The sequence below is a fragment of the Phocoena phocoena genome, chromosome 1, assembly GCF_963924675.1.
Source record: "Phocoena phocoena chromosome 1, mPhoPho1.1, whole genome shotgun sequence".
Taxonomy (NCBI): domain Eukaryota; kingdom Metazoa; phylum Chordata; class Mammalia; order Artiodactyla; family Phocoenidae; genus Phocoena; species Phocoena phocoena.
Genome location: NC_089219.1, coordinates 126809539 through 126834719, shown reverse-complemented (window position 1 = coordinate 126834719; position 25181 = coordinate 126809539). Strand labels below are relative to the sequence as shown.

The 25181-nt window shown below is 39.9% G+C and overlaps 1 protein-coding gene across 1 annotated transcript; it reads left to right on the top strand.

Moving 5' to 3' along the window:
- The first annotated feature begins 415 nt into the window (after positions 1 to 415).
- Positions 416 to 23203, top strand: SELL (selectin L). The gene is made up of 9 exons (XM_065876231.1): positions 416 to 549; positions 1410 to 1491; positions 2742 to 3128; positions 4083 to 4190; positions 10454 to 10639; positions 12167 to 12352; positions 14254 to 14382; positions 18331 to 18349; positions 22783 to 23203. Exons 1-9 carry the CDS (start codon positions 547 to 549, stop codon positions 22799 to 22801), a joined length of 1119 nt encoding a protein of 372 aa, XP_065732303.1. The 5' UTR covers positions 416 to 546; the 3' UTR covers positions 22802 to 23203.
- Positions 23204 to 25181: the final 1978 nt, after the last annotated feature.

The following is a 25181-nucleotide window of genomic DNA, read 5'->3' as shown; positions in this document are numbered from 1 at the left end:
AAGAAGAAGAAGAAGGAGAAGAAGGAGGAGGAGGAGGAGGAGGAGAGAAAGAAGAAGGAGGAGGAGGAGAAGGAGGAGGAGGAGAAGGAGAGGGAGAAGAGGAAGAAAAAGAAGGGGAGGAGGAGAAGAAGAAGGAGAGGGAGAAGAGGAAGAAAAAGAAGGGGAGGAGGAGAAGGAGGAGATTGGAAGGATGGAAAGAATGAAGGGAGGGAGGAAGGAAGTGAGGAAGGAAATAGTGAAGGAAGAAGGGAGAATCTAGCAATAATGTCCTTGGTCAGCAGCTCTTTTTTTCTCAGGGTAGGTGTTAGAGACCAGACTAGGAAAGGGGTGGGGAAAGAGGAACAGAAGAGGTGGGGGAAGGGGAGGGATCAGGGGAGGGGGAGGATGTGAACCTTGGTTAGAGAAATAAAAGAAAGTAAGTCTTTCTGGGGACAGTGAGTGCAATCTCCCTGCACACCCATCCTTGGGCAAGGACCCAGAGACCTCTGGTACTGAGCGCAGAGGCTGAAGTGCTACAGAAGAACTATAGAAGGACGGAGCAAAGCCATGGTAAGCTTTTCAGCCTAAAAGATTTCCAGATGCTCAGATAGAACCTCTTCTTGGGATGCAGAGGCAGGTGGCAAAGGAAAAGAAGCAACTCATTTCCTATTTGGTTTTAAAAAAGCCAAAACTAAAAATGCTGTGTTTAATTTAAAAAGTGCTCCTAGAATCTCTCTTCTCAGTTGTGCTGATTTCTTCTCCTTGACTTGTCTCTGGTGAGGTTCTTGAAGAAGTACTACTATCTGGTTGAAATTAGCACTCTTGTGACTAAACATTGGCGCTACCTGAGAATTGATACACTTCAGAAAAGATGGTGTTAAGGTGTGAAGAAAATTTGTGCTTTTGTCATTTGAGTTGCTCAAAATGTGTTTCTCTCTAGTTGAAAAATAAATGAACTCCTTTTTTTTAGTAGTGTCTTTTTGGTTACCCAATTCTTTTACGTATTTGAAGCATTGACCCATCATAGTCAAGTGTGAGATTTTGACATTAAATCTAGACATCAATAGTTCATTAAAGACCAAAGAACACTTTAAAAATACACATACTAAATATCAAATAGTTTCATCTGACAGCTCAGCAGATAAGTAGATACAAAAAAATTACTAAAATGTAGAAAAAATCAGAACAGTAACAAACAGCGACTTGAGGCTAAAATATGAAAAAACAATAACATCAACTCTGCATCAGTTTTGAGGCAAATTTAATTCTACTTTTTCACCCATGTCTGAGAAATCTCTTGCCTCAGACAGGTTTAGTAGGCGTAAGTGTTATACTTTGAACTTTGAGAAAGTTGTAGGCATCTCCTCAAGTTGCTATAAAATTGTGATTTAGAGCATAAGTCTGAGTATAATTTTGTATTTTATTTGCAGATATTTCCATGGAAATGCCAGAGTGCTCAGAGGAGCTTATGGAATGTTTTTGAGCTGTGGGTCTGGACTGTGCTCTGTTGTGGTATGTTATGATATTTATATATTACTAAGCTTTTTTAAAAAGTTATGTTCATATTTTGGTAAATGTCCACTGGGTGTACATATTCACAGGTAAAATTATTAGGTAGATAGCTACCCTTTCTACAAACATCCCTTTTCTTCCTCTCACTTCCCCGGAAAACTCCTAACCTTGCCCCACCCTTTGCTGCAGGGTTTATTTTATGACAGTCTTTACTCATTAATCATAACTGTCTCCCAGTTCTCTGTACATTTTTGATATGTTTAAGTTGATCAAGATTAATTATGTTTTCTTTGCATGTGTTATTCCTTGCTCAGAATCCTTAGGAAAGTATAAAAATTGGATCTGTGTTTTCTTTGGTATTTCTCCGTAGTATTTTCCCTACACAGTGAAAACTCAACAAATGGTGATGGCTGTGAAAACCTTTACCTTATGGTATAATAGTGCTTCACATAGATCATACCATGCTTAGAATGGCATATATTATTATGGTATCATTGTGTAATTATGTGTTTGTTTTGGTTTCTTCAAAGCCCTCATATTTGAAGCACCCTTATGATTATTATACACCAACAGTTGAGTATCTCTGTGTGCATAACATAATCTAAATCAATTTCATAATCCTACATCATTTGGTTTTTTCAATTGTTCTTTTTATTATGTAGTTAGATATATAAGGCTTGGGCTGTGTGCTTTCCCCAGAAGAAGCTCTTCCTATGGTGAAACATTATCTTTTTGATATAAAAGAGATTACTTAAAAGTATGCCATTATTCCTGTTCTTATTTTACTTCTCCCTTAGAAACACAAATATTGGCCTTTAGGAAATTATCCCAAAATAAAAGAGTGGACAGTAAATTTTAGGGCTATATGATATTACACTTAAATTAACTTTAAATGATTGACAACTGCTAAGATAAAGAAATATGGATTTCTAAAAAATGGTGGTTAAATTTTACTTGAAAGAATTTTGAGAAAAAACTGTTTTATGAAAATAAATCTAAAAAGCCACCAAATTCATCTAAAATAGAGTTATGAGCAAAAGTATTCTATATCATGGTGAAAAGTGATTAGGGCTAGAGGTTCTAGGTTCTACTCTTCAAATCGGCAAATGACTAATTCCATCACCTCAAGAGGGTAACTTACCCTCTTGAGGTGTCAGCTTCCTTGTCTCTGGCAGGCTCAGCCTGGATTAGTTCTGGGCTCTTTTCAGCTATAACCACGAGGCTACATAGTTCACACTGATGTCTTTCAGATTTCTTCGCACATCATGGAACCGATTGCTGGACTTACCATTATTCTAAAAGACCCATGACCTGGGAAAAGGCTAGAATGTTCTGCAGAAAAAATTACACGGATTTAGTTGCCATACAAAACAAAGGGGAGATTGAGTACCTGAACAAGACGCTTCCCTTCAGTCCTAAATACTACTGGATAGGAATCCGGAAGGTAGGAGGGGCATGGACCTGGGTAGGGACCAACAAATCTCTCACCGAAGAAGCGGAGAACTGGGGCCATGGGGAGCCCAACAACAAGAAGAGTAAAGAAGACTGTGTGGAGATCTACATCAAGAGGGCAAAAGACGCAGGGAAATGGAATGACGACGCCTGCCACAAAGCAAAGACAGCCCTCTGCTACACAGGTAGGAGTGAGCAGACTGCTTCTCTGAGAATGACAGCACTAACCCCATGGAAACCTGGGGGAGCAGAGAAGTTGCCAGGACATTCTGAAATAAGTCCAGTCCTCTAAATAAGCATGAGTCACGTCACTTCTGAGCATTTTTGGTGTGGGAGGCTCATCCCTATATCCAAAATCTATACCCCTGAATCACTTTTACATCAAGATGATAAATATATGTGGAAAGTAAGGAGGAAGAGCTAGACAATCAGTGTTGCTGATAATAAGGCAAGGAAGTGGAAGCAGAGAGATGGAACCAGCCAAGAGCTGAGGCTCATGTCACCTATTTCCTCCTCGTAAAGTAGGCGGCTTGGTGCCATGTTTCCTTCTTGGTCTAATCTTATATAATTCTATATAATGAAACTTTGCAGTGTTTCATTATCTGTGGTATATGAAAACTTCTGTAGAGACCATGATGACAGTTCCAAAGCAATCAGCATTTTTTCCAGGTCATTTTTAACAGTGAAACATAGTTCATTTGGTGTCTTGTAAATTGGACTCTCTAGTAATGTAGCAAGTTCAGATTTTCTAATATCTATTCAGTACTTTCTATAAAGAAAGGGATTGCCAAACATACTTCGGAAACGATTGGGGTCAGGCCATAGTTTAATACACTTACTACCTTAAAATCAAAGAAATTTCAAGAGTTTCAATGTATGTCAGTAAGTTCCCTCAAATGTTATAGAGTATTAGCATTAGTAAATTCATTCTTAAAAAAATGTCTATGGCTGTATCACAAGTATATTACATAAATAAAAATTTTAGCATATGATTTTTATGCAAAAAATGCTATTAATATACAAATAAAGTTTTCCTGTTTATTAAAGTAGTCACAGCCCCAAAGTTATCTATGTTTAAAGAAATGACTAGGAGTACTAAAAGAGTATTCATCTTAATATAATTTCTCACCCCCTTAAAGCTTCTTGTCAACCCTTGTCATGCAGCGGCCATGGACAATGTATGGAAATCATCAATAATTACACCTGCAACTGTGATTTGGGGCACTACGGGCCCCAGTGTCAGTTCGGTAAGCCACTTTTGTTCCTTTGTTTCTTCGTATGTAAAGTATTGTAGTTTATGAAAGTTGGTTGAAGGAAAATGATATTAGCCATTCTGAGAAATGAGAAGTTTTGATCAGTAGGCTATGCTTGCACAATATTGTTACCTTTCCGTAAAGATTTCATAAGTCAGCATGAAGTTTCACTTCACTTCTCAAAAAGTCTTTTTGAGTGTTACAAAGAATATTGCTTTGGGATTAAAGCTGTAAGGATTCCAATAATGAATCAGGCTTGGTAGGAATTCATAATCAAGTAAGCTTACTGGATTCATTAGAACTCTGAAACTGAAAGAAACAATAGCATTTATCATCAGGAGGGTGAGTTACGCAGAAGGTAATCTTGCTTTTTCACATCATCCTCAAGATCATGACAGGGCAAGGCCAACAAGAAAAGTTCACATCATGATATACAGTATCTGTTGGAAAATATAATAATAAATCCAACGCATTTACTTGGGCTGGCATTTCAGGGGGTACAAGGACAAATCTATTACAGATCCTGACCTTAAAGGATTTACAGTTAACTAGTGTAAATTATACATGCTTATAATTTAATGTGATGGAAAGCCAGATACGCTGGAGTAAACCTGTGGAGACTGAAAGCTGCCTAATGAAGGAATCTGCCCTTTATTTGACAGTGAGAGGCCACTTAGCAACTAAACCCCTTCATTTAGGGCCATTACCGTAGAAGCGGTACATAAGATGGATTGAACAGAAAGAGAGAAGCTGGAGAGCATCATCAGGGGCCTATTGAAGTCAATCAGAGTCACAGTGGTAGGAACAGAAAGGAAAGAATACGTAGATTCAAAGACATGGAGTCTTTGACCTAGTCAACTCACTACTGAAAGAAACTTCACGTCCTTCAATTGGTATTGGTTGAGTTTCAAAACTATGTTTGAAGTATCTGGTGCATAAAATAGAAAATTATAATAAGAAAAAAAAAGCAGGGTTTGCGATGAATAGATAAAGAATTAAAGCCAAAATAACATGTAAATGATCAACCAACTGGAACAGATCTGACTCATTTCAGTCAATCCCTGAGCCATGACTTCTACCAATACTTTACTTTCACTCGATTTCTAAATTTTAAAAAATTCTTATGTCATTGGCATGCCCATTTCACTCCTTTTTGAACATTTTACTCTGTTTTTGTCTTGGTCTCCATCATATCAGTCTTTCCTGGTTTTCTTTCTACCTACGATCATTTCTCCTTGGGTTTCTTCATGGTCACTTATCCAAGCTCATACACTTATTGTTATGTCTCATCTTCCATCTTTTGTCCATTGCTCTTCTGACTTTATGTGCCCCCTTTGGTCAAACCTAGCAACTTATGTGGACTCACAAATCTATGTGAACTTTGGACTGACAAATATGTATCCAGCCTGAACTCCAAATATGCTAAGCATAACATTTGGGATGCCCGAAAGACTGAAAATTCAATTGTCCCCAGCCAGCTTTCCTTTTTGTATTCCTTATCTCAGTGTGTGGTTCCACGATTTATATGGGTACTCTGGTAAAAAACTCTCTCACCTCCCCCTACAGTTATGCAAAGTAACACACTACTCTTTTTTTTAAAAAACACCTTTATTGGAGTATAATCTTAACAATGGTGTGTTAGTTTCTGCTTTATAACAAAGTGAATCTGCTATACATACACATATATCCCCATATCGCCTCCCTCTTGAGCCTCCCTCCCACCCTCCCTATCCCACCCCTCTAGGTGGTCACAAAGCACCGAACTGATCTCCCTGTGCTATGTGGCTGCTTCCCACTAGCTATCGGTTTTACATTTGGTAGTGTATATATGTACATGCCACTCTCTCACTTTGTCCCAGCTTACCCTTCCCCCTCCCCGTGTCCTCAACTCCATTCTCTAGTAGGTCTGCATCTTTATTCCCGCACTGCCCCTAGGTTCTTCATGACCTTTTTTTTTTTAGATTCCATATATATGTGTTAGCATACGGTATTTGTTTTTCTCTTTCTGACTTACTTCATTCTGTATGACAGACTCTAGGTCCATCCACCCCACTACAAATAACTCAATTTCGTTTCTTTTTATGGCTGAGTAATATTCCATTGTATATATGTGCCACATCTTCTTTATCCAATCATCTGTCGGAGGACACTTAGGTTGCTTCCATGTCCTGGCTATTGTAAATACAGCTGCAGTGAAAATTGTGGTACATGACCCTTTTTGAATTATGGTTTTCTCAGGGTATATGCCCAGTAGTGGGATTGCTGGATCGTATGGTAGTTCTATTTTTAGTTTTTTAAGGAACCTCCATACTGTTCTCCATAGTGGCTGTATCAATTTACATTCCCACCAACAGTGTAAGAGGGTTCCCTTTTCCCCACACCCTCTCCAGAATTTATTGTTTGTAGATTTTTTGATGATGGCCATTCTGACTCGTGTGAGGTGATACCTCATTGTAGTTTTGATTTGTATTTCTCTAATGATTAGTGATGTTGAGCATTCCTTCATGTGCTTGTTGGCAATCTGTGTATCTTCTTTAGAGAAATGTCTGTTTAGGTCTTGTGCCCATTTTCAGATTGGGTTGTTTGTTTTTTTGATATTGAGCTGCATGAACTGCTTGTGAATTTTGGAGATTAATCCTTTGTCAGTTGCTTCATTTGAAAATATTTTCTCCCATTCTGAGGGTTGTCTTTTTGTCTCGTTTATGGTTTCTTTTGCTGTGCAAAAGCTTTGAAGTTTCATTAGGTCTCATTTGTTGATTTTTGTTTTTATTTCCATTTCTCTAGGAGGTGGGTCAAAAAGGATCTTGCTGTGATTTATGTCATAGAGTGTTCTGCATATGTTTTCCTCTAAGAGTTTGATAGTATCTGGTCTTACATTTAGGTCTTTAATCCATTTTGAGTTTACTTTTGTGTATGGTGTTAGGGAGTGTTCTAATTTCATTCTTTTACATGTAGCTGTCCAGTTTTCCCAGCACCACTTATTGAAGAGGCTGTCTTTTCTCCATTGTATATTCTTGCCTCCTTTATCAAAAATAAGGTGACTTGGGCTTCCCTGGTGGCGCAGTGGTTGAGAGTCCGCCTGCCAACACAGGGACATGGGTTTTTGCCCCAGTCCGGGAGGATCCCACATGCTGCGGAGCGGCTGGGCCCATGAGCCATGGCCGCTGAGCCTGCGCGTCCGGAGCCTGTGCTCTGCAACGGGAGAGGCCACAACAGTGAGAGGCCCACGTACCGCAAAAAAAAAAAAAAAAAAAAAATAAGGTGACCATATGTGCGTCGGTTTATCTCTGGGCTTTCTATCCTGTTCAATTGATCAATATTTCTGTTTTTGTGCCAGTACCATACTGTCTTGGTTACTGTAGCTTTGTAGTATAGTCTGAAGCCTGGGAGCCTGATTCCTCCAGCTCCGTTTTTCTTTCTTAAGATTGCTTTGACTATTTGTGGTCTTTTGTGTTTCCATACAAATTGTGAAATTTTTTGTTCTAGTTCTGTGAAAAATATCATTGGTAGTTTGATAGAGATTGCAATCAATTTGTAGATTGCTTTGGGTAGTATAGTCATTTTCACAACATTGATTCTTCCAATCCAAGAACGTGGTATATCTCTCCATCTGTTTGTATCATCTTTAATTTCTTTCATCAGTGTCTTATAGTTTTCTGCATACAGGTCTTTTGTCTCCTTAGGTAGGTTTATTCCTAGGTATTTTATTTTTTTGTTGCAATGATAAATGGGAGTGTTTCCTTAATTTCACTTTCAGAAATTTCGTCATTAGTGTATAGAAATGCAAGAGATTTCTGTGCATTAATTTTGTATCCTGCTACTTTACCAAATTCATTGATTAGCTCTAGTAGTTTTCTGGTAGCATCTTTAGGATTCTCTATGTATAGTATCATGTCATCTGCAAACAGTGACAGTTTTACTTCTTCTGTTCTGATTTGGATTCCTTTTATTTCTTTTTCTTCTCTGATTGCTGTGGCTAAAACTTCCAAAACAATGTTGAATAATAGTGGTGAGAGTGGGCAACCTTGTCTTGTTCCTGATCTTAGTGGAAATGGCTTCAGTTTATCACCATTGAAGATGATGTTGGCTGTGGGTTTGTCATACATGGCCTTTATTATGTTGAGGTAAGTTCCCTCTATGCCTACTTTCTGGAGGGATTTTATCATAAATGGGTGTTGAATTTTGTCAAAAGCTTTTTCTGCATCTGAGATGCTCATATGTTTTTTATTCTTCAATTTGTTAATATGGTGTATCACATTGATTGATTTGCGTATATTGAAGAATCCTTGCATTCCTGGGATAAGCCCCACTCGATCATGGTGTATGATCTTTTTAATGTGCTATTGGATTCTGTTTGCTAGTATTTTGTTTGGGATTTTTGCATCTATGTTCCTCAGTGATATTGGCCTGTAGTTTTCTTTCTTTGTGACATCTTTGTCTGGTTTTGGTATCAGGGTGATTGTGGCCTCATAGAATGAGTTTGGAGTGTTCCTCCCTCTGCTATATTTTGGAAGAGTTTGAGAAGGATAGGTGTTAGCTGTTCTCTAAATGTTTGATAGCATTCGCCTGTGAAGCCATCTGGTCCTGGGCTTTTGTTTGTTGGAAGGTTTTTAATCACAGTTTCAATTTCAGTGCTTGTGACTGGTCTGTTCATATTTTCTATTTCTTCCTGCTTCAGTCTTGGAAGGTTACTACTCATTTTTCTAATTTACTATTTCTCCAATTTGTCTTCTACTTATTAACTCTACATTATTGCCTTCATTATCTTCCTCTTAGATTATTGCAGTTATTTCTGAGCTGAGTTCCACATCTTTAAATTAGCTCCTCTCAAATATATTATTCATACTATAGACAATCTGATCAATTTTAAATACCAAGTAAACATCACACATACGTGACCATCCACCCTTTAATTTCTACCTACCATTTGTCCTACAGAATAAAATCTAAACTCCTCAAGGCATAGAGTAATGCTTGATATATAGTAGATACTCATTAAACCAATGAAAAAAGATAAAGGCGTTTTGTCTTAGCTCCTATCTTTCTCCCTAATCTCATCTCACATCATCCCTTGCCTCCTCTTTCCTTTTAGTAACATCAAAATGCTTGTAGTTCTCCACACTTACCATATTGCTTTGTATATCAATCATTGAATTGCTCAGGGCTTTCTCATTTTGCACATGACTAACACACCTGTTTACCTGGAAGATAATAGTTCAGGGACTATTTCTTTCAGGAAGCTTTCTTTGGATGCCAAGACAGGCTAAGCAACCCTGTTCTGTGTTCCAATAGCTCCATATATTTCTTTCTTATTTATCCCACATTTGTTGAAGTCATCAATTTTCTTGTCTGTATTCCCCAGGAGACTGACAGCAACTTGAGATCAGTCAGCATCTTATTTATCACTGCATCTGTAAGATTGAGACTAGGCACTTGCTTGTGGGCATGAACTGTATGGGACAACATAATTTACTTTCATTTGGACTTGTACTGTATATGGAAAATATTAAAATTCTTCTAATTTCTTGAATTCATTCTTCATTGAACTCTCAAGAAGAAGTTTAAAATGATGGTTTAAATTTGATAAGGAATAAGACACAAGAGTTGCAATATTTGCCTAAATGATATGGCAGGGCCTAAAATGTGAAGATTGAATTCCAAGTCTTAATTTGATCTATTATGCCACCAATCAGGCGAGGAAGTAGACATACTTTCTGGAGAGGACTGGAAAAATCAAAAGAACTAAAGTTCTGGAACTGAGCTAGAGATGGGGAAGACAGAATCCAGGCTAAGACACTTCCTAAAGCTTTTATCTTCTCCCCTTTTAAAGAAGACCAGTTATGGACACTCAGTCTTTCTCCGAACTTCCTACTTTCAACAGTCTAGTATACTCAGGGGCTTTGATGTGACAGTTATTTCCAAACTGAGCTGGTCATTCCCACTTAAACCTATCTACATTTAAAAGCTCTCTCCCCAGGTAATGCCAAAGATAATAAGATTAGTTAATGTTTAATTAAAGCTTCCTATGAGCCAGGCTCTAAGTCCTTGACTTGCATTAAATTATTTAATTCCCACACCAACTTTAGGAAGTCAATACAATTATCATTATCCCTCTTTTAGAGGTAAAGAAGCTAAGCTGGAGGGGTTAAGTCACCGTGCTTAAAGGCACTTGTTTATCAAGTATCAGAGCTAAGATTCAAACCCAGTCATCAGGTCCCTGGAACACTGCCCAGTGTTTTTTTTTTTTCTTATTGAAGTGACTCAGTGTGAGCCTTTGGAGGCCCCAGAGCTGGGTACCATGGCCTGTATTCACCCTTTGGGAAACTTCAGCTTCACATCACAGTGTGCCTTCAACTGCTTTGAGGGAGCAGACATAGTTGGGATTGAAGAAACCACTTGTGGACCATTTGGAAACTGGTCATCTCCAAAGCCAACATGTCGAGGTGAGTAACTAACTGTTCAGACTAGAGAGTTGTCATGGCAATCCTGTGTTTATAGACTGAGCAAATGTAGTAGAGTCTTGCTAAGAAGTCTGTATCCTCTTTTGAAGCATAATTTAACCTAACTTAGATTATACTGTGATGATTTTCAAAGAGGTTATTGTTACTAATTAAAAAGAAAAACCACAAACAAAAAATAACAACCAAATACCTCTGAGACTATGTCACAGAACATATATATAATTTTCAGCAATACAGTGTGGTTATACTGTATATTTTTAAAATTAATTTATTTATGGCTGTGTTGGGTCTTCGTTTCTGTGCGAGGGCTTTCTCTAGTTGTGGCAAGCAGGGGTCACTCTTCATCGGGGTGCACGGGCCTCTCATTATCGCGGCCTCTCTTGTTGTGGAGCACAGGCTCCAGACGCTCAGGCTCAGTAATTGTGGCTCACGGGCCCAGTCGCTCCGTGGCATGTGGGATCTTCCCAGACCAGGGCTCGAACCCGTGTCCCCTGCATTGGCAGGCAGACTCTAAACCACTGCGCCACCAGGGAAGCCCTATACTGCATTTTTATTTTATTTTTATTTTCTCATTGCTATGGCATAAATAATCAGTCTTGCTGAACTGCAGTTGAATTTTTGTTGTTCTCTCCTTTCAATAACACCTATTTTATATGGTGTCCTACTTAACAGCAAGCAATTTCCTTTTTGGGAGTGGGGGGGCTAGAGGTCTTTTTTGATTGTTTTATTTGGTTTATTCTTAAAATCATTTTTTAGATTTCCTCCTCCATGAACTCTCAGGAGAATAGCAAATTCTGTGAAAAACAAAAACACAATCTCTTGATTTTTTTTTTTTCATTTGAAATATGGTGTTTTTTGGTTTTTTCTTTTTTACTGTCAAGAAGATTATCCCTTTAGGGGAAAAACTGGTGGTGTCTAAACTTGCGAAGTTTTGGTTACATTTTCTACGTTTATGCTTTTGACTCACTAGTTTAAGTGGCTGAATTCTCAAAAGAACTATCCAAATCATTTTTTGAAATCATAGAACTAATTGACCAACCTGTTGAATTTTATAAAAGTTGAGGGACTTGCTTCACAGAATGGGGATGTTTTTCACAACTGCTTGGGTAGACTTTAGAAGAGGTGAAAGGGTGGAAATTCTCTACATTCATTGATAATGCACCATAAGAGCTCTTGAGGCCAAGGCCACATAGCATGGCACTTCCAGCAGACGGAGAGTTACCAGGGCTGGGGCAGTAATCTGAAAGAGCCAGCCCTCCCCTCCTTTCCCCAATGCTCCCCTGCCCACCCAGGGCTTTCTGTGTTCTCCTGGCTTCACCTCTGACTCACCACTCTCCATCATTCTCAAGAAAATAAACTCTGGAAGCATCATCAGAAGTAATTTCTAGAAATTAGAAATGTTAGATTCATGTCAATGGTTCCACAGTTGAGTTAGGCAGTTTGCCTAAAAACTATTTGTCATGGGAGGGTCTCTGCTTAGAAATACTGATTTTTTCTTTTTCACTGAAGTGATTCAGTGTGAGCCTCTAACAGCACCCGATTTTGGAACCATGGACTGTAGTCACCTCCTGGTCGACTTTGGCTTTACCTCCACGTGTACCTTCAGCTGCTCAGAAGGAGCTGAGTTAATTGGGGAAAAGAAAACTGTTTGTGGATCATCTGGAAATTGGTCCAGCCCTAGTCCAATATGTCAAAGTAAGTTTGCCCCAATATATTAAAGACTTAAAGAGGTAGCTTATTGACAAGCAGATGGTGGGGAAAGATAGATTAAACTTTTAAGTTTATTTTGCTAAATGTATGTCGCTTAAAAAAAATTTGTACACATTAATTTACCATAAATTAGCTGCTCTTGCCTCTTTCTTCAATGACAGTGATTTCCCCTTTTTTTTTTAGCCAATTCTCAACTCCTCCTATCTTAGCCCTTAACATCTAAACTCACTGTCTATACTGACTTATTTCTTATCCATTTTTCGATTCCACTACAATCTCACTTCTCTGTTAGTCTACTAAAATGTCTCTACAAAAGTCGCCAATGACCACTTAATTCCCAAAGTAATGGATACTTTTCAATTATCACTAATCTGATGCCTCCCAAATCTGTCTGTGCATAAGAGGATGTGTCTTCCTCATCTCTATATATCCTCCACCTGACACAGCACCTGGCAATAGATGCTCAATTAATCCACGTTAAATTAGCATGTGAAAGAATAGCTACCCATGTTTGCTCCGGAGACTATCTATACCAATGACAGAAGTCTTTAAATGGTAGGATTTGTAGAAGCTGATCTCTCTGTGGCTCGGGGCCAGGAAGTGGGGTAGGGAACTGGGGACATGGCATGGGGTCTTTAGGGGAGGATTGTACATCAGGTTTATGGGGCATTTCCTTTTAAGGCTGGACTAGTGTCTGTTTCCTCATCCTCATGCAGTTCATAGGTGTGCTCTGTTTGGATCCTCTGGGAACTTGCACCTCCTTTCCACTATACATTTGGGTGTGGGGATGGAAGCACCTTGAAAGGGTTCATCAAAGTAATATGAAGAATAAGGGACAGTCAGATGCTGTGCCAATATGCAAAAGTAAGTTTCTTCAATTGGTGGTATCAGAAGAGAGGTTTTTTTCATATCAGTATTTTTTCAGTAAAGGTCCCCACATGAACTTAGTTCATACTTATAAGAGGATATATAGATGTATCCTTTTACTTATTTGTGAGGGAAATGGTAGGACTACATCTTTTTTTGTGTGTGTGTGTGTGGTATGCGGGCCTCTCATTGCTGTGGCTCTCCCATTGCGGAGCATAGGCTCCGGACACGCAGGCTCAGCGGCCATGGCCCACAGGCCCAGCCACTCCGCAGCACGTGGGATCCTCCCGGACCGGGGTACGAACCCACGTCCCCTGCATCGGCAGGCGGACTCTCAACCACGTGCCACCAGGGAAGCCCAGGACTACATCATTTGAAAGACACATTAGTGCAGGTCCTTGGCATGTAACAGCATGTGCATATGTTTGCACAGCTGCTTCAAAGCATTAATAGATTCCTTTTTTTCTTTAACATCTTTATTGGAGTATAATTGCTTTACAATGGTGTGTTAGTTTCTGCTTTATAAAAAAGTGAATCAGCTATACATATACATATATCCCCTTTGCAGCTCTATTTACAATAGCCAGGACAGAGAACAGATTCCTTTTATTGATAAGTTGCCTGGTTTAGGTCACTGGCTTTTATTTTTCCTGAAGTTGTACTTAACTTTTTAGCTCTTCTCTGTGTTTGAGTCCCAACCATTGAACAAGGCCATGGAGCTAAATACAATGATGACCACTTTTTGCCAAAATATTTAGGTACATCTCCCAGGAATTCCATGAATCACAAATCTGTGGGTTGAGATTCTATAGGCGTTGAGCTAGAAAAGCTGGTCTAGTCTTTTCTCTGCTATAGACTCATCATGGGCTTTCCCATACTGATTTCCTCATCTGTCAAATAGCATCAAATGGACAATTATTAGAAGATGTAACAAGGAAGAAAGTTTAATGTCATGAGAAGGCACTAAGGAAATAATGCTTGTGGCCTCATGCTACATGCCTTACTAATTTCTCTTGCAGAAGTGGACAGGAATTTCTCAACAATCAAGGAGGGTGACTATAACCCCCTCTTCATTCCGGTGGCAGTCATGGTTACCACATTCTCTGGGTTGGCATTTATCATTTGGCTGGCAAGGAGATTAAAAAAAGGTATGTGAGTTTACCTTCATACAAAAATAATACAACTTTAAAGTGGAAAAAAACATAGAAACCCACAGGAAATTAAGTATGAGAGCCTCAGCTAAAGCAGGATACCAAGCTCTGGGTTCTATAGACATCAGTCCCTGGAGATGTGTGAAGCGGCCCAGAACACACTTTCATCAAAACAAGTTGGTTGATTTTTGCTTTTCATTCTGACAAATCTTCTAAAAATGCCTACTGTCTTCAAGGTACCTTGCCAACACCCTTGCTAGGGTGTTAACAGACAAATAAGAAATTGTAATTGTTCTTTGCTATTATTTAATTCTAAAAAAAAAAAAAGGGATATGTGATCTTGTCCTATAAGAGCCTACATGGTTTTGATTTCAGTGCAATTCCACTAGGAAGTGAATCTAATGTCCCATAAGGTTTTCAAAGCACTTCTCCCAAATACCTAGCCTTGTCAAGAGTCAGATGATACCTGTCTGGTTCCTGACATGTGGGAGTTGTATTGTCCCTTAGGGAAATCCCCACATTTTCTCCCCAGTGTCTATTCACCAAGGTTACAGCTTTAACCAAATGTACCCCATACTCATGCTTTCCATCCACTCTGGACTAGAGAAGAAGGGGAATTAAGGAGGGCTGCCTCAAGAAACTAGTATCTGCTGCTTGGAATAGTAGATGAAACACCACTGGAGAAGAACAACAGCATCACTGCCCTCACCTCCCTCCTGAGTGTGTCCAAACCCTCAAGCGGGACAAACCTGCCAGTTACAGGCCCACAGTCAGGCAGGCCTTGGGTATGTGCTGCCACATTTGGCCAAAGTCATCAGACAGAAACATTCAAGATTATGACATGTATGGATATTAGGCAGCTTTAAAGATAACCTTGCTTCAAGTTCAGGGGCCATCAATGACCTCAAAACAACTGCTCTGTGTTGCCTCTGTGGGGCCATTGTAATTTCAGTTCCATCAAATTAATTAGTATGTATTCTATTCCATGAATGGTATGTAAAGGCTGCCCCACCACCCATTCCTACTGGCAATTGCCGGAATATTATCTACCAATCCCTAATGGTCTTCTGCTATGACCTGATCTTTCGGTCCACATTTAAGACTAAGGGTACTAGATTAGTTTTATAACTCAGAAACACAGAAAGGGTACTAGATTAGTTTTATAACTCCAGAAACACAATGGACGGGGGTGTTATTGATGTGCAAGAACTTCAGTAACTGTAAAGTAAGAGCCCTGAGCAGTTAAAATGTCTCTGCTCCTGCTCTTGGAACTTCTGCTAAGATTAGATCCCATTGTCTTAGAGTACTATGCTATTTACTTAAATATGGCAGTAAGGCAAAAAAAGAATGAGATTTTTCTCCCACCGTTGATCGCCCTTTCCATTGAGACTTAAAGACTGCCCCCAATCATTCTTTCTTTCCTCCTGCCTTGAGTGACCTTGGCAGAAGTGAGGGGGTGTAGAATAGAGTGGGTAATTTACACTCCACCCTCTGGGATAAGAGGGCTATTATCTAAGTAACCATTAAAGACTTTGGGGCTGGGAGTCACCTTAGTAAGGAGATATTCCCAAATTCCAAAATCTTTTAATAAATGTTAGTAGAATAAAAAGCATAGAATTGAAGTCATGTGTATTTAGTGGTGGGGTGCAGGAGGTGGGATGCTGCCTAAGGCTGTACTATAAGCAGTGGTGAGAAAAGCAGTGGGGTTGTTTTGCAATTTTTTTTACCTTGGAGTCATTTCTGTACAAGATCTCAAACTGATAACTTGAAAACTGCATGCCCCTACTTGGGGAATCAGTGTGGGGCAAACAGGAAACAGAAAACGGGCAGTTAGGCTAGTTACAATTATGCCAACAAAGAGCACAAGAGAACAGAAGCCCCAAAAGATCACTGACTTTGTAGGAAAGTCAGGGTATCTTTAATCTCACACTAAATAGTCTTCATTTGTGAAACATCTTCTGATAGCTCCAACTTTCAAGTGACTTTGCCTTCTAAAACTTTTAGTTGTAAGTTAGTTCTTTGAAACACGAAGAATATTTTTCCTATAGAGACAATTATTAGAAATGATGGATAGGTTCCCAGGCTAAACCCCTAGAGCTTTTCTAATACAATAAATCTGCATGTATACAGTATTCATCAATCCGATAACTTTATAGGCTTTTGGTGTTCCAAAAGCTGGAAAAAGGGGACAAGCAAATATTTAGAGCACAGAAGCCAATGAAATGACCAGACTCTTGACCCTTGTCCTGTCCTCAGATGGATCTTCTGAACCTGTACTTTGGCCCCTGCCCCAGTTGTCTTAATACCCAGACTTCAGCTCCTTTTTTCGGAGAAAAGAATAAGGGTGGGCTCCAGAAACATGCTTCCCTGTGCATGGGCTTGTCTAGAAATATTTTTTTTCTCCTAGCACCATCATTCTCTGATTGGGCATCATTACTGGCCCTGTTCAGTAAATGAGGAAACTGAAGCAATGATGTTTTAGGCCAAATCTCTAAAATTCCATATCAGCAGTGGCCGGAGTCAGAGATCAGACTCCCATCCAGATATGCTCCCTAAAACCACTGGTCTTCAGATTAATAAGGCTCTATTTTTTGACCCTCAGAAGAATTGTTTACCTGAACCAACACACAGGGTGAGAACAGGGCACAAAACTGAACACGGGCCCCTTAGTTCCCTTTTTCTTGAAAAAGAAACTTTCTCAATAGGAACAGATTCTTGCTCATGTATGTGTTTCATTGTTCCTAAAACAAAAATATATTCATATGAAAATGAATGGAACCTGAAATTCATTCAGATTTAATTCTCCCTGCTCAAGTGCTTTTGGCTCATGTCACCAGCTGGCTAAATTTTGGAAGAAAAAATTAAAGTAGTAATTTCTAACATTTTAAAGGTTTAAAACAAGAATTGAGCACTGTCTATGCTCTAGGCCCTGGCCTAAATACTTTGAATACATTTTATCAACTCAGTGAGGAAAATATAATTATCATGACCCTTTCACAGATGAAGAAATGGTAGCTTAGAGAGAATAAGTAGCTATTCAAAGACACACTACAGTTGGCAAAAAAGGACCTGGACCCAGACTGGATGATCTAGAGCTCTAGTTTATAGACACAGAAATATATTGCCTCCCAGTGATTTTTTTTCTCCTCAAAAAGCATTTTTTGCTTTTATTTCCTCTGGAGCCTAGCCCTGCAGTTCATTCATCTACTTATTTATAGTCTGCTTTTTTCAAAAAGAATGTAAGAGAGTTTACCAAATGCATTCAACACAGCAAATTAAAATTAGCTTAAAAGTAAGAAAAATAAGGCCCAAATTTAGAATACCAAAAACAAGTCAGAGCCAGGGGTAAAGTTAGGATAGAAGAGGGTTTCAGATCTGGCTGAGTTTCCTTGTAGCCAGTCAAAGAAGGAAACATAACCAGTGATGATACTCACTGTGTTTGTAAAATAAGAATACAGTGGTTACCCAGATGAGGCATGTAGCTCCTACCACTGAGACCTGAGTGTAATTTCTCTTGTGGATTTTCACAGAGAAGATGGCGTGAAGTGTAATGACACATATTCTTACAGTATTAGCAGCTGAATCTCTTAGGGAAGAATCTGCAGGTAGGATGAGATGGCAGATCGGGATGTGTAAACACAAGAATGGGTACATGGGGCCTTATCATCGGATAGCTCGGGCTGGACTTTTCTGTCTTTATGAGCAGCACAGTGGATGAAACGGTGCTCTGAGAAGCATCTGCATGAATGAGTCTGTTCTACCACTGTTCGAATTAGAACATTAAGACAGTACCTCAAATCCCCTTAGACACCATGCGGTCCACCTAACAAATACAAAGTACACTTCAAGAAACAGTTTTGAGAGAGGGAATCTCCCTTCTCTCTAAGTATAAAAAAATTGAAATTGTCTCCTTTTTCTGATGCCATTTTTCTCTCCTATTTTTAGGCAAAAAGTCTCGGAGAAGGTAAGTTTTATCAGCAAGAAGTTTCGATATCTGTTGATGCCTTCTCTACCCTCTGCTTACAGGGGGTAAGTATTAAGTATCTTAATACTTCCTGTTATAGCTAGACACATCAGCTCCTTATTAGTTATTTACATGGGGTCTCATCCAAATGAAATTTCCAGATAAAGTAATAAGTCTACTAACCTTCCTTAAAAGCTGTCAGGTTTTTTTAGTGCTAGAGGAGCTGAATGAATGAATGAACAAGTAATGCCCTATTAAGAAGGGGTAGTTTATGTAAAGACAGTTCTTTCTGATTGCTTCTGAATTTTCTTTGAGGATTGGAAGCATTATGGTTTATTTCTTCTTATTCTGGCTGAACATGGGGGGCAAGGCTAAATACAGTATTCAGGAAACATTCAAGTCAACAAGGATTTATTGAAAAACTAATGAATCCCAGGCTCTACGAAAAAGGTATAATTCCAGACACCAGGACCTCAGCACCTAGCACAAGATGGCAAATGACCTCTGATAGGCATTGACCTTCAGAAATGCGGGAAAGGTGAGGAGCCTGAATTCTACTTGCAGCTTCCCCCAAAGAGGGGGAAGTTTTTTCGCTTGGTCTTGAACCTCAGATTTCTTCAGTTGCAGAAACACATACATGTGAAAATACAAGGCCTACCGGGCAGAAATGAAGATAGCAAAACACTTCTCAGTTTCAGGGTTTAGTGACTTGCTTTGAAATATTAAGAAGGAAAGTATAAGTCAAGCGAACGATGGAGATGAGACTTTGGTGACAGACTACCCAGCTAGACAACTGGGTACCTTTCCAAATGCTGGAGGAAATGAAGCAAGATGGTGCCTGAGGAGGTTGGTTTCTTGTTCAGACAACCATCCTACCAACCACAGATTGTTACTGACAAGTCCTTAGTAGTTTAGTGAGCTGTAGTTTAAAGTACAAAAGAAAAACTGGAGAGACAGAAGGCAACAGAGGACAATTATAAAGTAACTTATAAGCCATATGAAGGAGTATAGACTTAATCTTGAGGTCTTTGGGGTATTAGTAACAGGGGTTGAAGCAGGTGAATGTCATGCTGAAATTTGCATCTTGGGAGGATCACTCTGCATAAAAGTATGCAAACATGGGAGATGAATGACTCTGGGGGCAAAGAACTGTTTTGGAGGTATTTGAAGTTATTAGCTTAAAGCCGATGATGTCTGTCTAGGGCAATAGCAATGAGGATGAGTTCATGAGATAACTGGTGGTAGAATCAACTGAATATGATTATTAATTGGCTAAGAGAGAGGGAGAAGAATCAAGTAAGTTGCCATGGTTCTGATGTAGGTACTGGTAGATGGTTACCATCTCTACTGTATTATTTACTGAGAAGGGAACACGAAAGAATGAGAAGTTTTGGAGGTGGCAGTCATGGGTTCAGTTTTGTACCTGTTAAAATTTAGGTGTCTGTGGTTCAACCATAATCTGTTGATTCTGTCTGTAGCAAAAGGGCTACCTTGGGGCAGAAGAAATGGATTTGGAGGTTCTCACATTATAGGAGGTAATTGTATCTCAGGAGCAGGTACAATCACCCAGGGAGTATGTGCAGGGTGAGAATGGAAGAGGATGTGGGAGAGAGGGTAGGAGCCAAAGGAAGGTCAATATCAAAGAAGTCAGCTAAGGTAAAGGTGAATGGGAAGATGTTCCCAGAGATGTAGAAGGAAAATGAGGAGAGTACGGGGTCATGATCCTAAGGAAAAAGGGAAATGGAAACTATTTCAAATACTGCCACGATCCACTGGATATAATAAGGGTATCAGTAGGGAAATTGTTTTCAATGCTGAGGTCATGACAGAAGTCCTGTAGCCAGGGGTTGAGGAATCAGTGGGGAGGAGAACACAGAGGCAGAACGTATACATTATCTTTTTCATAAAACTTGGCTGGAAGGAGATGAAAGAGTCAGGAGGGGTAACTGGATGAGGACATAGGGTCAGTGAAGTTTCTTTTATTCTATGTTCTTTTATTGCCCTATCTTCCATTAGATAGTGTAGATGGGGTCCCTGACTCTTCTCTAGGCTGAACTCCCTATCTCTGTGGGCAGGAAATCCACAAGATATAAAGATTTCTTTCATGCTCACACCCACTGAGTGAAAGTCTTTTCTGGCACAATCTACCCAGAGCTGTGTTCTGGCCACAGGAACCACCTGTGTTTTAATTGCCACTAGATGGAAGCAGATCAATTTTTCAGATGTCCTTGGGCGACAGGAAGAGATGCTGGCAGGAAGAGCATTAGGATTAAGTACCATATTAAGCTAATTGCCATATTAAGTTTAATGGTTCACTGATTTTTACAATGAACCAATCAATAGCTGTTTATTAACACCTTTTTGTTGGGAAAATGTTAAGCTTGACTGAGACACCAAGAGAAGTAAATCCTTGTGCCAGACCTCAGGGAGATTATTATCTAGTTGGGAAGTTAAGACAGAAATATAGAAAAAACACTTCAGAAAAATAAAGGCAGAATATGATAATGGTCAATGAGTTCTGTACTGAAGTCCAGACTGCTTCAGAAGATGTTTGGTGACCGCAGAAAACCTTACAAAGAAGATGGAACCTGGGTTGGTTTTTTAAGGATGGGTAGGATTTAGGTGTATGGACAGAAGCAGGGAAGGCAGTCTGGAAGAGGGAAATGATGTAAATGGTATGGTACTGGGACTCTGAAAACATTCAGGGGCCAGTTAGTAGAACTACCTAAAGCCCATGGTGTATTGAGGAGCTGTGAACAGAAGTTGGAAGGGAAGCCTTGCCCCATCAACACAGGTTTTGCACACTTCACCAGACATTCTAGAAGGACGTGGCAAAGAAGAATTATTTGCCCAGCTGCCTTGGGATACTTCAAATTTATTGGCCAAAGTGACCATAGAATCATAGAATTTTAGTTCTGGAACGGACCTTGGCATTCAAACTCTCTTGATAATTGAGCTAATTAAATAACTTTCCTATAGTGCCTGAGCTAGTGACAGAGTTAGTTACAATAGTAACAAACATTTATCAAACATTAATTCCATGCCGTGCACTGTTCTGAGTGTCTTGCACGTCTTAAATCATTAAAGATTGCCTACAAGCCTGTGGATGTAGGTACTATTAATATTTCCATTGGAAGGTGAAGGAACGATGAACTTAATTAACCACCTGAGGTCACTGAATAAATGGCAAAGCTGAGATTTGCATCCATCTAGATCCAAAGATCATGTTCTTAACGTTTATGCTTCTAGAACCCAGGTTGAAGGTGTAAGTCACAGATACCCTCCTCCTCCAGTATTGTAATTTTTTTGCACTGAAACCATTGTGTGGTGGCACTGAGGAAGGGTGGAGTGGAAGAAGTAGGGTGTGTTTCTAAAACGAGCCAAAGGTAAAATGAACACTCTCACACTCAACACCATGTATCAGTTTTTTTTAAGCCCTTGAGCTAACACTCATAGTCCTTTGTGCTGATTCCTATTAGCATTTGGTTGGCAAATAACTGACTCCTAGTGCATTTGTGGTTTCAATTCTTGCTGGGTTATTTTGACTCTTCTGCAAACTGGTTCTGTTTATCACCTCATTTGGTTTCTAGAGTCTAAATTCTGCCTGGGTAGAAGCTACACCCAAGATACACAGGAAGATACAATGCCAACCTCAGAGAGGAGGTTTATATGAAATTTTGTTTTCAGAAACATTTTTATCTCGGTAATTGGCAAGCACGCTTGCAGCTGCTGAACTGTGGTTTACCCTGGCAGTTCACCATGACAGCAGAGTGTCAGAATCTGGTTCTCCCTTTGAAAGGTGTTATTCAGACATACCCTACTTGGTTCTCCCTTGTTCTCTCCAAGAATGAATTGTTTTACACACACAAGTGTCATTTTTCTTTTCACAAAACTAAATTTGTCATCATCTCCTTAAATCATATCCCACCAGAATCAGGCGTGCAGAACCTAGTACCGTACCTTTCACGAGTTTTGATGTTCTCTAATTTCTCTTTCCATTTAAATACGTCTTATTTTACTTTTCTGACTTTCCACTGTTCAAAATCTATCAAAATGCCCTTCATATTTATTAGATCTGAAGACAAAGCCTGTACCGCCAAAATTTCTCTCAGTGTGTTCTGAGGACTAGCCACTTAAGCACTACCAGGGAGCTTGTTAGAAATGCAGAATCTCAGGCCCACCCAGACCTGAATCAGGGTCTGTGTTTCAACACCGTGTCTAGGTGGTAAGCACCTGAAAGGGTGAGAAGCGTTGCTTTAGGCTTTTCTTCTCATTCCTGTGCCTTAGTGAATGTCCTGCATCTTGTAACTCATCTGAAAGAGTTCCTTTACTCTTCTGACCTTTAGTGACCATTTACCTTTACTACCAACACTTAAATTTTTGCAATTTTTAGGCTCCTGAGTTTAATTTATTTTCTCTTGTTTATCATTCAGCATGGATGAGCCGTATTAAACAACCTGCTGTGAAAGAAAATTCTTGGGAAACTGAAGTGTCACTGGATCCTTCGAATCCCCCTCCATGCAAAGTTTTGCCTGGTGGCATCTTCTACACTGAAGATGAAGTGTGTCTATTTCAGTACATCTGAAAAGTTTTCAATACGACCAGCTGCTCCTTCTGTTTCCATTTTGCCCCATCACCCCTACCCCCGCAAGTTTCAGTGTGCAGTTGTGGGTTTTATAGCTCAGTATTTTATTCTTTTTTCCATGGACAAACAAGACCATGGGAAAAGGATTACTGTGGAACATAAATATGCCAATTTCACTCTCTTTCTCAACTCTGGCTTCCAGCTTCAATTCTGAGCTGTACCTGATGACATATACTTTGAAATATAGCGAAAATTTGATACATATGCAACTACAGGCTCAGTTTTGTTACAGATCACATTTTACCTCCCCAGCCCTCCAGTGTACTGTGGAGACATATTCCTATAGAAAGTTTATAAAATTGATGTTACCCTTGCTTTCCAGCTCCAGCAGAGTAATGGGGATCTGCTCCAACTAGGAAAAGTCCTGTTTGCACTGCAGCCCCAGCTTCTATAAATGGTAGGCCATCCTATTTAACTGCCCCAGGCTCCCACCTTCTTCAGCCATCTCCCCTTCTCAGTTGCCTGACTTCCACACGGAGCAGCTCATGACCACCAAGCAAAACGAGAGATGAGAAAGATAGCCTGCACTGTTGGGTTTTTCTTTTTGGATTTGGGTTTTAATGTCGCGTTTTTGTTATTGCGGGTCCTTCCTCACCCCCAAATCCTCTTACGTATCCACCTAGATTCTATCTACTCTTTATGATTCATCTCGGGCATCCCCCACCCTTACCACTGTTTTCATAACAAGTCCTTAACTAGTCCAACCTGTGACAAACTCCCCTTCCTGGCGTCCTACTGCGAGCTTAGTCAGTAACATGCAATTTTGCACTTAAATACAGTTTTTAAAAAAAATGTTACCTAGTTTGTTAGTTTTTATTTATTTATTTTGAGGTCCGCGGGCCTCTTACCGTTGCGGCCTCTCTCGTTGCGGAGCATAGGCTCCGGATGCGCAAGCTCCGGACGCGCAGGCTCAGCGGCCATGGCTCGCGGGCCCAGCCGCTCCGCGGCATGTGGGATCTTCCCGGACCGGGACACGAACCCGTGTCCCCTGCGTTGGCAGGCGGACTCTCAACCACTGCGCCACCAAGGAAGCCCCCCTAGTTTGTTATTGTTAAAATTATGGTATGTGTGTTTTCTCCCCAGTGAAATTCTACCCCCTTAGAGGCAGAAACTGGGCCACATCCCTGGAACGTCTAATTCATTACTTGACACTTAGTAAATGTGCATTCAATAAATCTGAAAGAGAACACAGTGTACTGTTGATATCACTTGCTGCGAACTCTCTTTCCATGGCATGTGATAACCCATACAGATACTCAGCTAATGTCAAGGGCTGAATTCTTATAAGAGAATAGGGCCCTGTGTAAAATCTAGTTGGAAATACCTCCCTTGTGCCACGGCCAATACAGCTTTCATATAAACTTCTACATTTTATGAGAATGATTTTTTTGGTAATGATTACATGTTCCTTTCTCAAAGCCATCTCAGATTTTGCACAACACCAAGGGCTGTTGCAAAAGATTCTCCATGCTGTGTACCATAAATTGCGGATGTGCCATTCACATTCACGTAGCTTCGAATGCATCCCTCAGAGTTATACAGCGCACAACCTGCATGGACTCCCGTGGCAGCCCTGACTGCAAGAGCTTATTCAACTACGACATCAGGATCAAAGAACACAAGGGGAGGCTACTCGTTGGGGGTAAGATGTGTACAGACTTAAAAACACAGTCCTATGCTTAAGCCCTAAGGCTACTATATGATCTTAGGAATTAAGTCATGCCACATTCCTTAAATAAAGATTCATAAATAAATAAATATAAAGATTCATAAAATAAATTTCTCAAAGACCTTGGGTTTAACCTTCCTGAGACTTAGTTGTAAGAATGAAATATGCCTTGTTTACTTCACAGGGTTATTGCGATGACTGACTTGGGTACGAAATTTCTTTGTGAACTGAACCTTAAATGTAGATTATTCTTCCCACCCAAATCTTGTCTTTCAAGCATTCTTAGTGTAGGATTCTGGGTCTTATGCAAGGTCTTGAACAGAAGCAGGTCTGAGGCCTGCTCCTGAGATTAGAAACTAGAGAGATTCCTTCACTTGTGTTCAAATTGCAGCCCAGTGCTCGGATTTTCACGGCAGAAGGTCAGCTCCGCTACCTGTGCCCTTTCTGCGGTGAGATGGAAGGGAATGGTTTGGGGAGCCAGACCCACTTGGTTGGGATCCTGTCTCTGCCTCTATGGG

Bases quoted from the DNA above. Each gene is read 5' to 3' on its own strand.
- SELL (XM_065876231.1), top strand. The intron at 1,492-2,741 runs GTATGTTATGAT...GATGTCTTTCAG, and splicing joins CTGGACTGTGCTCTGTTGTG to ATTTCTTCGCACATCATGGA. The intron at 12,353-14,253 runs GTAAGTTTGCCC...TTTCTCTTGCAG, and splicing joins CCCTAGTCCAATATGTCAAA to AAGTGGACAGGAATTTCTCA.